This window comes from Seriola aureovittata, chromosome 22 (assembly GCF_021018895.1).
Source record: "Seriola aureovittata isolate HTS-2021-v1 ecotype China chromosome 22, ASM2101889v1, whole genome shotgun sequence".
Taxonomy (NCBI): domain Eukaryota; kingdom Metazoa; phylum Chordata; class Actinopteri; order Carangiformes; family Carangidae; genus Seriola; species Seriola aureovittata.
The window spans coordinates 17397803-17411072 of record NC_079385.1 but is presented as its reverse complement, the minus strand read 5'-3'; the positions used below and the strand labels follow the sequence as shown (position 1 = coordinate 17411072).

Below are 13270 nucleotides of genomic sequence, written 5' to 3'. Positions count from 1 at the left end.
AAAACTACATTTTAGGTGTGGTTATAAGGAATGAAAGTAATCCACCTACAGGAGGTTTACTGATGTCTTACTGTTGCAGTTTAACTCAAGGCTGAAGACGAAGAGCCCAAATAGTTCAAACTACTGTAGCTCCACTTTGAGCAGATACAACAGTAAGATGCTTTGCTGATAATAATACTCTTGTAAGCAGGATGTTAAATGTAGTTACTTTACTTGTGATGGTCTATATTTAAAATGAATGTACTGGTACTTTCATTTCAGGATCTGAATACCTCCACCGCTGACTGTCTACATCAATGGAAACTCTCCACAACCCGTAAATGAGCAGACAAACAATCCAAACAGCTGAAAAGTCACTAAATCATTTTATTCAGCAGACTGAACCTGTTCAACACAGTAAAAGTGAAATGCAAATAGTGAATCTCTGTCATGGTTACAGTCACGCTGCGGTGCATCACAGACAGAGACACTGTCTGGTAAATCCAAAGACACTTTGCTGCTTCCTGCAACGAAACATCACTGTAGGAGCATTCGATTAGAGTTTTATTTCAGCAGTAAAATGACTGACTGGAGTTTTTAAATCATTAAATACCCAACAGATTTCCGCTGGGATTAATGACCACCCGCCTGCCCCTCACCACCTGTGATCCTCGGAGCATCTGAAATGTTTTCTCAAGAGGAAAAAAAAAATCTGATGTAGTTAAGTGGGTGTGATCAGATTCCTCTCACACACAGCCACAGTCATCAAAATGTAATAGGTTCTTTCAAAAAATAAAAAGAAAGAAAGAAATAATTTAAACTAACACTGTATGAGACTAAGTTCAGTCCAAAACCAGAGGTTGAAATACTGCAGACTGCATAAACACTCAGTTTAAAGCAAGATAAGCTATTTAATCACTCACAACAAAATGATTGTTGCTGTTCCTGCTGCTTGATAATTGTTCGCTTTAAAGGCTCGCTCACACCAACATTTTCAGCAGTTTCATTTTTCAGTTAAATCAGCGAGGTAAACATTTTTCATGCTTGAGCTTAACTTTTGGGAAGAATGAAAAGTAAATGCGTGCTGTTGATTAATAGCAAACTGTCTTTATAGCGACAACCTCCAAGATGGAGGAAGCCATTGTCGTTTATTAGCTGTATTACACCATCCAGTTTAATTTATAGTTAAGACAGTGGATTCGATGGCGTAAATACGTCTTTAGAATAAACTGAGCTTGAAAATAGTTTCACTATGATTCTAAGTCAGTGTCAAAACATATTATAAGGAAAGTTCAGATTTTTGTGTGCAAACAGCCATGGTTTAAACTCACTACAAACACATGGCAGGTGGCCTTAGTGTAAACAGGGGACAGTAATGAATGACACTGAAGTAATTTACTGCAAGTTATTTGGTATCAACATGAATTCCACTGGCTTCTAATGTCCATGTAAATTTAAAGCAAAAATCCCTTATAGATAAGAGCTTATAAAAGGGGTTTAAAAGACTGTTTAGAGTCCAGAAACAGCAGGTACACACAACATCCCGAAACTAATCCAATACACTTGGTTATTAATGATTGATTGATTCCCCTCTATTTCTTCTGCCTTGATGTCGGCTGTCAGAAATGTGGACATTTTCCAACAATATAGCTTCTCTGGGCAAAAGCAAAAACACCTGGAAGAGGATGTACTGTGTTGAGATATTTTGTTTTGGGTGCGTGAGTTGAGCTGCCTTTTTTTTTTTTTCCTGCTGGATGAACTGAACTAGCATGAAAAAGAAAAAACACTATTATTATTTTTCTAATATCATTACTATTATTACATTGTTCTCATGGCAGCGCCTGCATCCAGCAGCAGATGAAGGTTTGGTGTCTCTCACAGTCCTTTAACTGCCCACCTTGTCTCCTTTTGATTCAATCCACCAACAGCAGCAATGAATTCTGGGAAGAAGCTCAATGTGACCCCCTGCATCTGTATGTGTAAAAACCAGCGTTCGTATTCCTTTATACACTTTTCACTTTCATGTCAGCAGCTGAAAAAAAATCGGAAAGCCCAGCTGCCGACGTGACGAGCTTCAGTTTCCCTTCAAAACATAAACATCAGCGTTGTTGAGCAAAGAATCATGGGAAGAGCGTGAAGAGCAGAGGACGTGTTGACATGTCGTACACTTTAAACCCCGTCTGGGAACCAGCATGAAATTCTTTACTCTCCTAAAAAAATACTCATAACAAAATTAAAAATATATAAAGAGGTCTCTGCCGCCGGTCACACTGTGGGCAGCCAATGGCAGGAGTCCGTGCAGGTGATCGACAGGTAAGTCACCCTATGGTCTTTGAGTCAGGCGGCTCTTCCCCTCCTCCTGTTCGACCAGCTTGAAGTGAGTGTATGACAGGATACCTGCCAGAGTACAGAGGATCCCCAATGCCTGAGAGAGACAGGAAGACAGACAGACAGGTAGAGACAAGAAGGTTTGGGGGGAAATCGTGGGGTTGCTGGTTTGAATCATCAGGGCAGCAGAGAGAGACTCACCTGGTTGAGTGACAGCGGGTCATGGAAGAGCAGGTATCCTCCAATCAGGGTGATGCAGAATTTAAAATGTCCAAACATGTTGTAGCTGCGAACTAGAGTCAGGAGAACAACAACACAAACCAAAACCATCTGGAACAATGAATATCTAAAATCACTTCCTGAAGACATCCATGAATAATAAAGATGAGACTTACACCCCTTAACTCTCTCACAAACCCCAAAAGAACACCAAAGATCTGCTCAAGAGTTTTAAGTAAGCCCTTCAGTAAGATTAGAAACCTCTTCGCAAACCTCCAGACCTTCCCAAGAAAACCCAAAAACCTCCTTGAGACGACCAGGAACCTTCTCAAAAATTTTCTGAAACAATTTCAACCAGACTAGAGACTTCTAGAGACTTTTTGCAACACGGTCAAAACTTACCAAGATAACCAAAAACCATCTCGAAAACAGAAGAAAAACATTCTCAAGAGGTTCTGAAACCCTTTCAAAGAGACTAGAAAAGTTCACCACAAAGCTTCAAAGCTCCCGGAGAAAACATAAAAATTCCCCCTCAAGGAGACGAAGAAACCCTCAAACCCTTTAAATCCCTCAGGAAGAAGACCAAAACGCTTCTAACAAACCCTTAAAACCTTCTTGCAAAGCCCTAGAACCTTAAACTACATCAAGAACCTGCCCAAGAGAACCTCCGTCTCCAACCGCTACACCTCCCCCCTAAACCGACTGGCCATTTGGGGCGCCCATGTTTTCAAGGATACGTGACAGCTGAGGTGTTTCCAATGATCCAGTAGATGGACAGGTTGACCAGGAACGCCACCAGACCTGAGAACAGCACTGTCATCTGGGCAACAAAAGGACAACACTGTTACCGTAGCAACATGAACTGGAGCCAATGGCGCCAGCTATTCTCTAAGTTCACACTCAGCATGGTTGTAACTGAAGTGTTTCATAAAATCCAAATTTAAAAATAACTAAATTAAAGCACAAACTAGTTCTTTTAAAAGGGCAGAGTGTGGGCTGGCATGTGTGTGTTCAAGTGTTGTGTGTGTGTGTGTGTGTGTGTGTGTGTGTTTGTGTGTGTCATGGTGAGGCTGACCAGAGCAGGCAGAGACCAGGGTCCAAATATTCCTCCGTCTCCAGTCAGCGGCTCAAAGACAGGAACAATACAGAGCAGGAAGCCTGACGACAGAGGAGCCTGACGGGACAGTCACTGTGTTAATATTCGTCACAACATCTCATCGCTTATTAATAGAACACACAACATCACAGTCACAGTACTAGTAGTTAAGGATGCCTTCAGCGGATCTGCATTTGACACATATTAGAGGCAATAGGTGGAGATACTGAGTATTAAATGGCCATTTTAAATATTATATTCACAGGATTAACATTCTATTAAATTGCTGCTTCGGTGATACTATTGATATCAAATTATAAAGCGGTACCACTCCTCTTATTGCACATTTTTATCAGTCTCTAGTGTTGAGTTATACCTGATAGTAGAGCAGCTGCATGGAGTTCACCTGGAGCTCATGTTGTTTAGCCCCCACCCACTGAGAGAGAGAGAGACAGGCAGAGAGACAGACAGGTAGAGAGGGGAAAAAAAGATTCATTTTACTCCTGTCAACTTCACAAAACCACTCTGTCTTTCTTTTATTTCAGGTCGTATATTTACTCACCACTTGGTAAAGCGACGTCACCAGAACACCCAGCGATGCAAACACTGTTCCCTGCAGGTTGAACCGCACGTCATAGTACGAGTTCAATATCACCCCTAATGTTATGGGCACCTGGAGAGAAAGACAGCAGCTCATCATAATGTTATAAATCACAAAGGAATGAGACAATATTGGCCCTGAAAACCAATGAACACCCTAAGGGACCTCCAAAACTTTTACATGAAGCCTTGAAACTGGTTTAGCAAGAACAAACATCGACAGTACTTGAGGCAGACCTACAGAGATCTGTACACATATATTACTCAAGGAACCAGAGAACAATCCAAACCCACTAAATGGACTTTATTTTTGCTCTTTTTGTCCATATTTCTCATCCACTACTGACTATTAATTTGCCAAGATCATGAAAAACATTGGCTCCACTCCATGTCTTTACCTCTTCTCACTTGATACTGCACATCTCTTCACAATGCATGACACTCATGGACGACGTATGCAACGAAGTTGGGTAGCACAACTCTTGCAGACTGTGGTCACAGCTTTAGCCAGCTACTACATTCAGGACATGATTTAAGCTTTCCTTACCAGTGTCAGTTTAATCTTGGTGGAGAAGGTCTTCTTGTAGTAGGTGGTCTGGATGAGGATGATGACGGGTGTGGTCATAGCTTTGGCCAGCTGATATGTCCCTATGGAGTTGTTCTGCAGGGAGAGGTTGGTGAAGGCCACGAACCCACAGAAGCTCAGAGCCAGCCACACGATCCTGCGGACTGGGAGGCTTTTTGGAGAGAAAACGTCCATTTTTTGGCAGATGTAGAGTCCCAGCCACGTGACCACGAAGTGCACGAGGGTCAAGGTCATGTTGGGGAAGCCATAGTGTACGTAGATCCACTTGTTTATAAAAACAATGCAGATGGAGGACAGCAGGTTGACCAGCAGCCCGGCGACAATGCGCCTGTTGACTGAAAAACTAAACAGCTTGTCAGCCATGGTTATGGAAGCTTAGCTAACCCCAGCCAAGCTTTGTTTAACTTCACTGAACTCGCTGTTCACACTGCAAAAAGGAAGTCAATGTTAGAAAGTCTGAAATTTCAGCCATGTTACAGATGATGCATGTGAGATAAATCTTACATTATATCATGTGAGACAGAAATACAGTCTGACCGATACTGATATTGAAAGCATTTTAAGGTAATACTTTTTACCTACTAGTGGAAAAAGTATTCAATATACCTTTTACCTCAGTAAATACTCAGTAAAATATTACAATGTAAAAATACTTTATAAAAAGTAAAAGTCCTGCATTCAAAATTTTACTTCAGTAAGAGTACATTAAGTATTGTCAGCAAAAGATACTAAAAACACACATTATGCAGAAGAACTGCACATTTCAGTGTTAGATTATTATATTTTATTATATTATCATAATATAATTTAGGATGCATTACTGTGGAAGCAGTGCAGGTGAAGCTAATAATAACTACTTACCATAGTTTAATGTTTGGCAGTGGTGAAAAATAAGTACATTTACTGTGCAAGTACTGCATTGAAGGAAAAATACAACTTACTTTCAATATTTTATGCTGTTTTACACTTCTACTTTACTACTCTTACAGCTTTAGTTACAAGTTACTTACAAAAGGTATTTAATAATTAATTGTAAATAATTAGCTGATTGAATTATAAATAAAATAACGATGAGTTGCAGGCCTAAATATAATATAATATACTGAAATTGTGTACATTTGTTGTCTTTTATATTTGATAGTTTCACAAAAAAAATGCTGACAATATTTGTCTTTTATGTAAAACTTGCAAAGTTAGATGTCACTGTAGTTGTTTAATAAATCTAAGAAAGAAAATATTACAATATTTGCCTCCAAAATGTAGTTAAAGTATCATAGCCTAGCATTAAACTGTAAGCGTCAAATAAAGTACAATTACCTCAAAATTATACTTAAGTAAAAAACTCAAGTAACTGTACTATATTACTTCCCATCACTGTTTTCACCAATAACTAACAACAGAGGAAAGAAAACATAATGCGTAGCAGTAAAATCTTTAAAAAAAAATTTTTTTTATGAAGTTCGGCGTGATGCTCTGAACACTGACTTTAACATGAATGCCAATAATAAACAACTACTGTAGGTTAAACAGTAAATTACTGGTTAAATGATACGTATCAGTGTTAAGTTAGCACATTACAGTTTTAAGACTGAATGTAACTCAATCAGTTCATTTCACCAAGACCAATTGCTTCAGTGTCTGTCTGCCTGTCTATCTGTCCGTCTGTCTGTCATTATGCCACGCAATAAGAAAAGTTTACCTGGGGTCTCCATCTTTCCATCAGTCTCCCTGCTTCTCCCCTGTGTCTCGCTCTGCCTGTCTCCCTCCGCCCAAACAAATATCCGTGAGTTAGCGGGCTTAGCGTGCGCCTCTCCCCGGCAGAGCGAAGTTCCAATCCCGGCCTTCGCAGTGACGAATCCCCGTTACAGTACTGGGAGATTTTGCCTCCCTGCTCCCCTGCTGTATACAGCCCGTGTTTTCTGCTTAAAAACCGCCCCGTGTGTTCCTGTTTCCTCTGCGTTTAACGTCCGTGTGTGAAGCAACAGCGGCTGCTAACGGACCGGAGGGTAGAGCAGAGATCATCTAGTAACAGGTGACTCACTCCGCACAGAAAACTGTGTGAGCTGAATAAGACAATAAAAAAAACAATCTGACACAAATAAGAATGAGTTTGTCACAGTTATGACTTAGTACGCCTGTTTATAAACAGTAAATATTCTCCTAAAAACAATGAATTGAACACCAATAATAGTACAATTAATCGCCGCCAGAGGTTTCCACTTGTGGAGCTAGATATTCTGGAAGCTAACGCTGAACCGTCTGCCGGAAATTCAAAAGAAGAAGAAGAGGAATTAAGACACACGAAGAAGAAGCCTAAACCTCGTGAAGCGGGAATTGACAGCTCACAACCATGGACTGGTAAATATATATAAATTCACAATTTTTATAAGCTTTTACACATCTTAATTTTTAGTTCTGTATATGAGCCGCGCTTCTGGTCGTTAGCTGGTTATTCAGCCGGCTGGTCCGCGTCGGGTTAGTTTACTCCGCTAGCTGGGGCTAACGACGCTAATACTGCTAAAGATGCCGTTCATAGTCGGTGCAAATGCTAGCAGGCTAAGTGCTGCCTGGTTTGTGTTATGTTGACATAAACTCAGTAGTGGAAGAAGTACTCAAGTACCACACCGTAAATACTCCTGAACCTAATATGTTACTTAAGTAAAAGTACATAAGAATTATCAGGAAAGGTACTAAAATTTAAAGTACTTAATTCAGTAAACTGACCTCTGTGAATGTTAGAGTACCAAACCTTCGGTTTGCAGTTTATTAGGTACACCTACCCAAAACTAATGCAATCATACAACAGCCTTCAAACACCTGTTAGTGCACAGTTGAAATTATCAACGCTTTAAAACAGTTTCAACAAAAGCGGAATATTAATTATGATCTTCACAAAGGAAGAATTTACTGCAGGACTTTTGTATTAGTGTTAGAGTATACTGCAATTATTTCGATAATGGATTAACCATTTTATTCTGCATTTTTTTTAAAGCAAATGTGCTTAATATTACCTGGTTCTGTCATGTCATATGCAAGAACTTTGCTCCTTTTAAAGTCTTTGTAAATTCACTTCACAATCTTTGGGTTTTTGACTGTTGCTCAGACAAAACTAACAACTTGAAAATGCTATCTCAGGCTCTGGGAGGTTTTGATGACATTTTTCATTATTTTCTGACATTTTTAAACAAATCAATTAATCAAAAAGGTGAATAGATTTAGACAAGACTGCTGCTGTCAGTATCAAAAGTTGGCTTTGAATGCATGGTCTTGTTTACTTAATTTTTTATAGATATTACCTTATTAAGATGCTAGTTTTGTCATATTTAGGCAGAATTTGATTTTGCACGACTGCTTTGTGTCAGACAAGTTTTTTTTTTGTTTTGTTTTTTTCGAACTAACTTGTTCTCATGTTAGTAATAACATGTTTTTATTCATTTTGTTGTCCAGGGGTCAGAGTGAGCTGCCGTCTCCTGTGGTCCGAGACGACGAGGTGACGATCGCTGCCCGTAGGAGGAGGAAGAAAGTGGCCTGTATCCTCTATCTGGAAGATTGAGTGTGTTACTGTGTTAGTGAAAAAATTAGGAGTGATTATGGAGAACACCAACCTCATTGAGAAATACCTTGTGTTTCCCATGACAGCTTCACAACAAAGGCCAACATTGTGTTGAATGAGCTACTATCAACTGTAACTTAATTCAGCTCTGATCGCTTGTAGGAGAGGGAACAGTAACCACTGAGGCTGATATCACGGAGATAAAAATACAAACAGTAATGCTGGATGACAACATTTCCTTTGAATCCCTTGTTTTTGTGAAGGCAGTGAAATCCAGCCCAGGAATGGCTGACTTCGCCATTCACAATGTGAAACTGTTTGTTTGTTGTCTCCATTTATTTTTTGTTTCCGTTCAGCACTCTGGCTACTACATTTATTTAATGACTAAAGTGTGTATGCGCTGAGATGAGCGCCTAGGAGTCTTCTTTTGCCGTTGTTTTCCTGATTGCTGGTCTCAGTCCCGTCACCTGGCAACGGCAGCCCCATCGTTTCCACGGTAACACCAGCCCGCTCCCTCCTGAGGGCAACTCCTGCTTCGCTCTTCAGACAAGCTGGTAGGGGGGACACACACCAGCTGATATTAATCCTGATACAACCTCTAATAGTAAAGAGCTCCATATGTGACTAAATCCCCACTCCTGTCTCATTGTTCTCTCTTTCTCAGTAACTCCCAGGGTTCCAGATGTTTCCTCCATTTTGGCTCCAGGAGGTCGAACGCCTCGATACACACACACACCAAGAAACGCACCCAGCAGTATGGTAAGACACAAACACACACACTCATAGACTTGTGACGTGATGTGTGACTTGTAAAAGTGCTCTAGCTGTGAGGAAAAATGAACGGGACTTTCACTTCAGGACCCAGAGGCACCTGAAATTGCAAGAATATTTTTGTTTTCTTATCTTAAACCTCTCTTGCTCTTTTCCATGAGACTTGCTCTTACTATGGTCATATTCTTCTGCGTTACATTTGTGCCTCATTCCTGAGTGCGCAATGTGACATTTTGAGCGCAGAATAATGTGTTTTCAAAGCAAATAGAATATATTTTGTGGTGAAACTATGATCACAGAAAGAATAATTTAATTGGGCAAACTAAAATCTGTTACACAACAACAAATCTGTCACCCATGGCATAAAAAGTGACAGTTTACACGATGAATTCCTGATAATGATGATGTGTGTCTGTGTGTGTAGAATCTGGACGACAGTGATTGGACCAACAGCATGTACACGTCACCTGTTTCGGGACTGGAGAACACCAGCTTCTTCACTGAAGACATCACCAACCTTAGCTCAGCACTACTAAAGGAGGATGACCCAGGAGAGGCTGGTGAGTAAAACAAACGCACCCCTGTTACTCTGCAGTATTAGTTTACAGCACTCCCGTTTGTTAACGCTGCTGCTTTTTATCTTTTCAGCGGCTGCCAGTCTTTTCCCAGAGTTCCTCACGTCTTTTCTGAAACACTCTTCCTCTGCGGTGTTTGAGCTGCTGGAAGATTATCAGACACTCTGCCAGGACAAGGTAGGTTTTGTGTGAGTGAGTGTGCTAATGTCTAATCTTTATGAGGGAACTGTCAATCAAACAGCTTTGTGGTGTGAAAGTAAGACAGACCGACCGCAGGATTTTATGATGTTTGATTTTTCTACCTGTACTAACCTTCTACTAATCTTCAACCCATGAGCTGTTACAGAAGTGATCTGTATATGTTATGCATATATTTATGTAAATCATTTTGTAACCATGGCAATGTGAGTGCAGAGATTTCCCCTGATACATTTGAAAATCAAAACGAATTCAAACTAGGCTGTGCACCTCTAACCTCTAACTCTCCCTCGCCATATTTAAGGTGGACGTGCTGCAGTCTGTGGTCCTCAGAGCGGGTCAGAACAGTAAAACAGCAGGAGTCCGCTGGCTGCTGCAGCAGGAGAGCTGCTCCTGGAGACTCATCACCTCACTCTACAGGTACCTGTCGTCCTGCTTGTCTGATCGGTCGTTTACTTGACTCCAATTAATCACCTGTCTGTTTCTGCAGGGATCGGGTCCAGTTGGCGATGGAAGATGACATCATGACAGACATGGTTGTAAGTGACAGTTAATGCTGAAACAAACACACACTCACAAATCTGCAATAAGTGATTTTCCTTTTGGCCACTTGGGGCCAGCACTGACAAATCTGTTTGCAAAGAGTTGCTTATAGACACATCCAGAGGTTACAGAGTTCATCAAGCTTTTAGATAAGTTATTCAATTGGAGTTGAAAAACATAAATCATTCTCTTCAGAATTCCACACTGTGAGTCATACATATCTGCTTTAATTTAATACAGGCAAATTTCCCTCTGTAATCATTTCCACCTGAAGCAATTCCAATGCAAACACACTCTCTTAACACACACATTAGACTTCAGCCTAGATGGACACACAGGTCCAAAGCATGAGGATTCTGGAGGCTGTAAAGATTAAAGTGTGTTTGCATCTCTGTCTGTTTGTGTTTGTAGGTTCCCAGTGAGAGTGAGAAAGTTGTGGTGGAGCAGCTTTTTCAGCGGGATGCTGTCATACGACAGAGTCAGGTAACACACACGCACGTGATATTTTAAGTTTTTTTTTTGTGCATAGAAACAGGTGGATTAAAGCCCGCATGTTGCTAGTTGCTCACTGTCTGGTCACTGTGTTGCAGCTGGTCGTTGATTGGCTGGAGTGCATTGCTAAGGATCAGATTGGAGATTTTTCGGATAATATAGAATACTACGCAAAAAACGTCTGCTGGTGAGTTTTCAAATATCAAGTCTACAGTAGTGTGTATCAGCATCATCGGTGAGTTCCTGCAACAGTAAAATTGAGGTGTGTGTGTGTGTGTGTCTGTGTCTCAGGGAGAACACTCTTCATGCGCTGAAGATGAGGAGGAAGAGCGGTGCTGCTTTCACTGTTCCTCTGGTCACTGAACTGGTGAGGCATGTTACCATGACAACACACGCCTCCACATTCCTACTGTTAATAAATACATCGATAAAATGTGCGTGTGTGTGTGTGTGTGTTCAGGACCCAGACGCTCCTCTCCGGCAGCAGCGCCCCCTGGCTGACCTGGACAGAGAGGATGACGCCCGACTGCTGAAGAACCTGTTCACCCTGATCAGAGCGGGGATGACTGAGGAGGTAGAGAGACACTCTTTGGTTCATACTGTATTTAAAGGGCCAGTACACCCAAATTAATAACAGTCGTCAGAAAATAATAGAAAGATGCGGAACTTTAAGGGATTAGTCTGTCTTCAAACATTTCAGTATTCAGGCCACATGCACCTCCACACTGTGTGTCTGGATTATGGGGAATGTCTCACTTCCTGCCGGGATCCACAGCTGTCTCTCTGTGTGTGTCTGTGTGTGTTTAGGCTCAGCGGCTGTGTAAACGCTGTGGTCAGGCCTGGAGAGCAGCAACTCTGGAAGGCTGGAAACTGTACCATGATCCCAACATGACCTCAGGTAACCTCTGAGTTTTCATGTCTTGCTTCTCTTTCATGATGATGATGCTCACAAACTAACCTACCTGACTAGACAACAGCCTGGAGTTTTTGTTTTTTAGCCAACCCTCAGAATTAATAGCGGTTAGTTATGAGTAAATCTGATGTGTAGTTGTCATCAGAGCTGGTGAAATCAACCACGGCTCACCAAACTTTAACCTCCTACAGTTTAAGACTCAGTTAATTATGTAATTTATAACTGAAATCTCATCCTCTATTCACAATTGATCATTGAAGTCTACTCATTAGCTTCACACTATTTTCTCTGCCTCCTCTGAAGACTGTTTGTATCTATCCACCATCACCATCTACATGACTCTTTTCTCTCTGCAGGAAGTCTGGAGTTGCAGCCTGTTGAAGGAAACCCTCAGAGAGGTATCTGGAAGGCCTGCTGCTGGAGAATGGCCGAGGAGGTACGGCACAAACGCACACCTCCCTGTAGGAGAATGAGGATACGGCGCACAGTCCACAAACAAAACACTGATTACACATTTATCCACAGAGGAAGGAGTCGAACATCGTCCAGTGTTAACCTACTGTCTGTGTTTTAGGAGCAGTTAAACAGATACGAGAGGGCCATCTACGCCAGCCTGAGTGGAAACCTCAAGCCGGTAATGTGTGATTCTGTTTGTGTTACACTGGCGCTCAGTAAATGAATCTCAGGCTAGTTTTAGGATCAGAGGTCACGGCAGGATCCAGAGAACCTGAGTCCTGTATTGAGTCTCTGAGGTGTTTCAACTACATGTGCATCCTGTGTCCTACCACAATAAAATCAAACATGTTAGCCAAACAATGATCAGCCAGTGTGTTAGTTTGTAGAGATCCATCTGGTGACAGCATGTAATATATATTAACTGTGTGTGTGTGTTTCTGTGTGTTTGTCAGATCCTGGCAGTGTGTGAATCATGGGAGGACTGCGTGTGGGCGTACTTCAGAGTGATGGTCGACTCGCTGGTCGAAAAGGATCTGATGTCATCGGGTATGGCCCACCAGGAAGTGGAGACACTGCCACGAGAATACCTGGAAGCCAAGTACGACGCAGACACACACACACACAAACACACACACAAGGAAATGCTGTATTGGCCTGAACACAAGACAATATTTTTTTCTTTCAGAGTTAATCAGCCCTAAAAGTTTCATTAGCCTGGTTTAACCAGCAGGAGTTTAAAACTTTACTGTAGAAAAGGGAGTAAATCATCTATGTTGTATCACTGACTGGTTTTATAGACAAACCTGCACTGTGATTAAAAACACACCTCATATCTCTCTCATCACTTCACTGTCTGCGTCTCTCCTCAGCTGGACCATGGAAAAGGTGTTTGAGGAGCTTCAAGCCTCAGAGTCAAAGGTAAAACTCACACTGACCGACTGTGACAGGTGATCACCAAAGT

General features: G+C 41.4%; 2 protein-coding genes across 2 annotated transcripts in view; one reads left to right on the top strand and one right to left on the bottom strand.

The window, feature by feature from the left end:
* Nucleotides 1-346: 346 nt before the first annotated feature.
* Nucleotides 347-6756, bottom strand: slc35e3 (solute carrier family 35 member E3). Its single transcript, XM_056367841.1, has 8 exons — nt 6508-6756; nt 4770-5235; nt 4185-4295; nt 3999-4058; nt 3602-3700; nt 3264-3346; nt 2509-2593; nt 347-2404 (listed from the first exon to the last, which is right to left on the bottom strand). The coding sequence occupies exons 2-8, from the start codon at nt 5169-5171 to the stop codon at nt 2303-2305; spliced, it is 942 nt and encodes a 313-aa protein (XP_056223816.1). The 5' UTR covers nt 5172-5235; nt 6508-6756; the 3' UTR covers nt 347-2302.
* A 285-nt stretch (nt 6757-7041) lies between these two features.
* nup107 (nucleoporin 107) overlaps nt 7042-13270 on the top strand; it is a 9284-nt gene continuing 3055 nt past the window's right edge. Inside the window, exons 1-17 of the mRNA XM_056367840.1 lie at nt 7042-7166; nt 8256-8338; nt 8820-8915; nt 9026-9120; nt 9557-9692; nt 9781-9884; nt 10210-10325; nt 10396-10444; nt 10860-10931; nt 11039-11127; nt 11232-11307; nt 11401-11514; nt 11748-11838; nt 12210-12289; nt 12428-12487; nt 12762-12907; nt 13179-13227. Coding sequence (XP_056223815.1) covers nt 7159-7166; nt 8256-8338; nt 8820-8915; nt 9026-9120; nt 9557-9692; nt 9781-9884; nt 10210-10325; nt 10396-10444; nt 10860-10931; nt 11039-11127; nt 11232-11307; nt 11401-11514; nt 11748-11838; nt 12210-12289; nt 12428-12487; nt 12762-12907; nt 13179-13227 — 1464 coding nt within the window. The 5' untranslated portion in view covers nt 7042-7158. The remainder of the gene's footprint in view (nt 7167-8255; nt 8339-8819; nt 8916-9025; nt 9121-9556; nt 9693-9780; nt 9885-10209; nt 10326-10395; nt 10445-10859; nt 10932-11038; nt 11128-11231; nt 11308-11400; nt 11515-11747; nt 11839-12209; nt 12290-12427; nt 12488-12761; nt 12908-13178; nt 13228-13270) is intronic.

Bases quoted from the DNA above. Each gene is read 5' to 3' on its own strand.
- slc35e3 (XM_056367841.1), bottom strand. From the start codon at position 5,171: ATGGCTGACAAGCTGTTTAGTTTTTCAGTCAACAGGCGCATTGTCGCC. The intron at 4,296-4,769 runs GTAAGGAAAGCT...CTTTCTCTCCAG, and splicing joins CCAAGATTAAACTGACACTG to GTGCCCATAACATTAGGGGT. The intron at 3,347-3,601 runs GTCAGCCTCACC...TTTGTTGCCCAG, and splicing joins CCTGGTCTCTGCCTGCTCTG to ATGACAGTGCTGTTCTCAGG.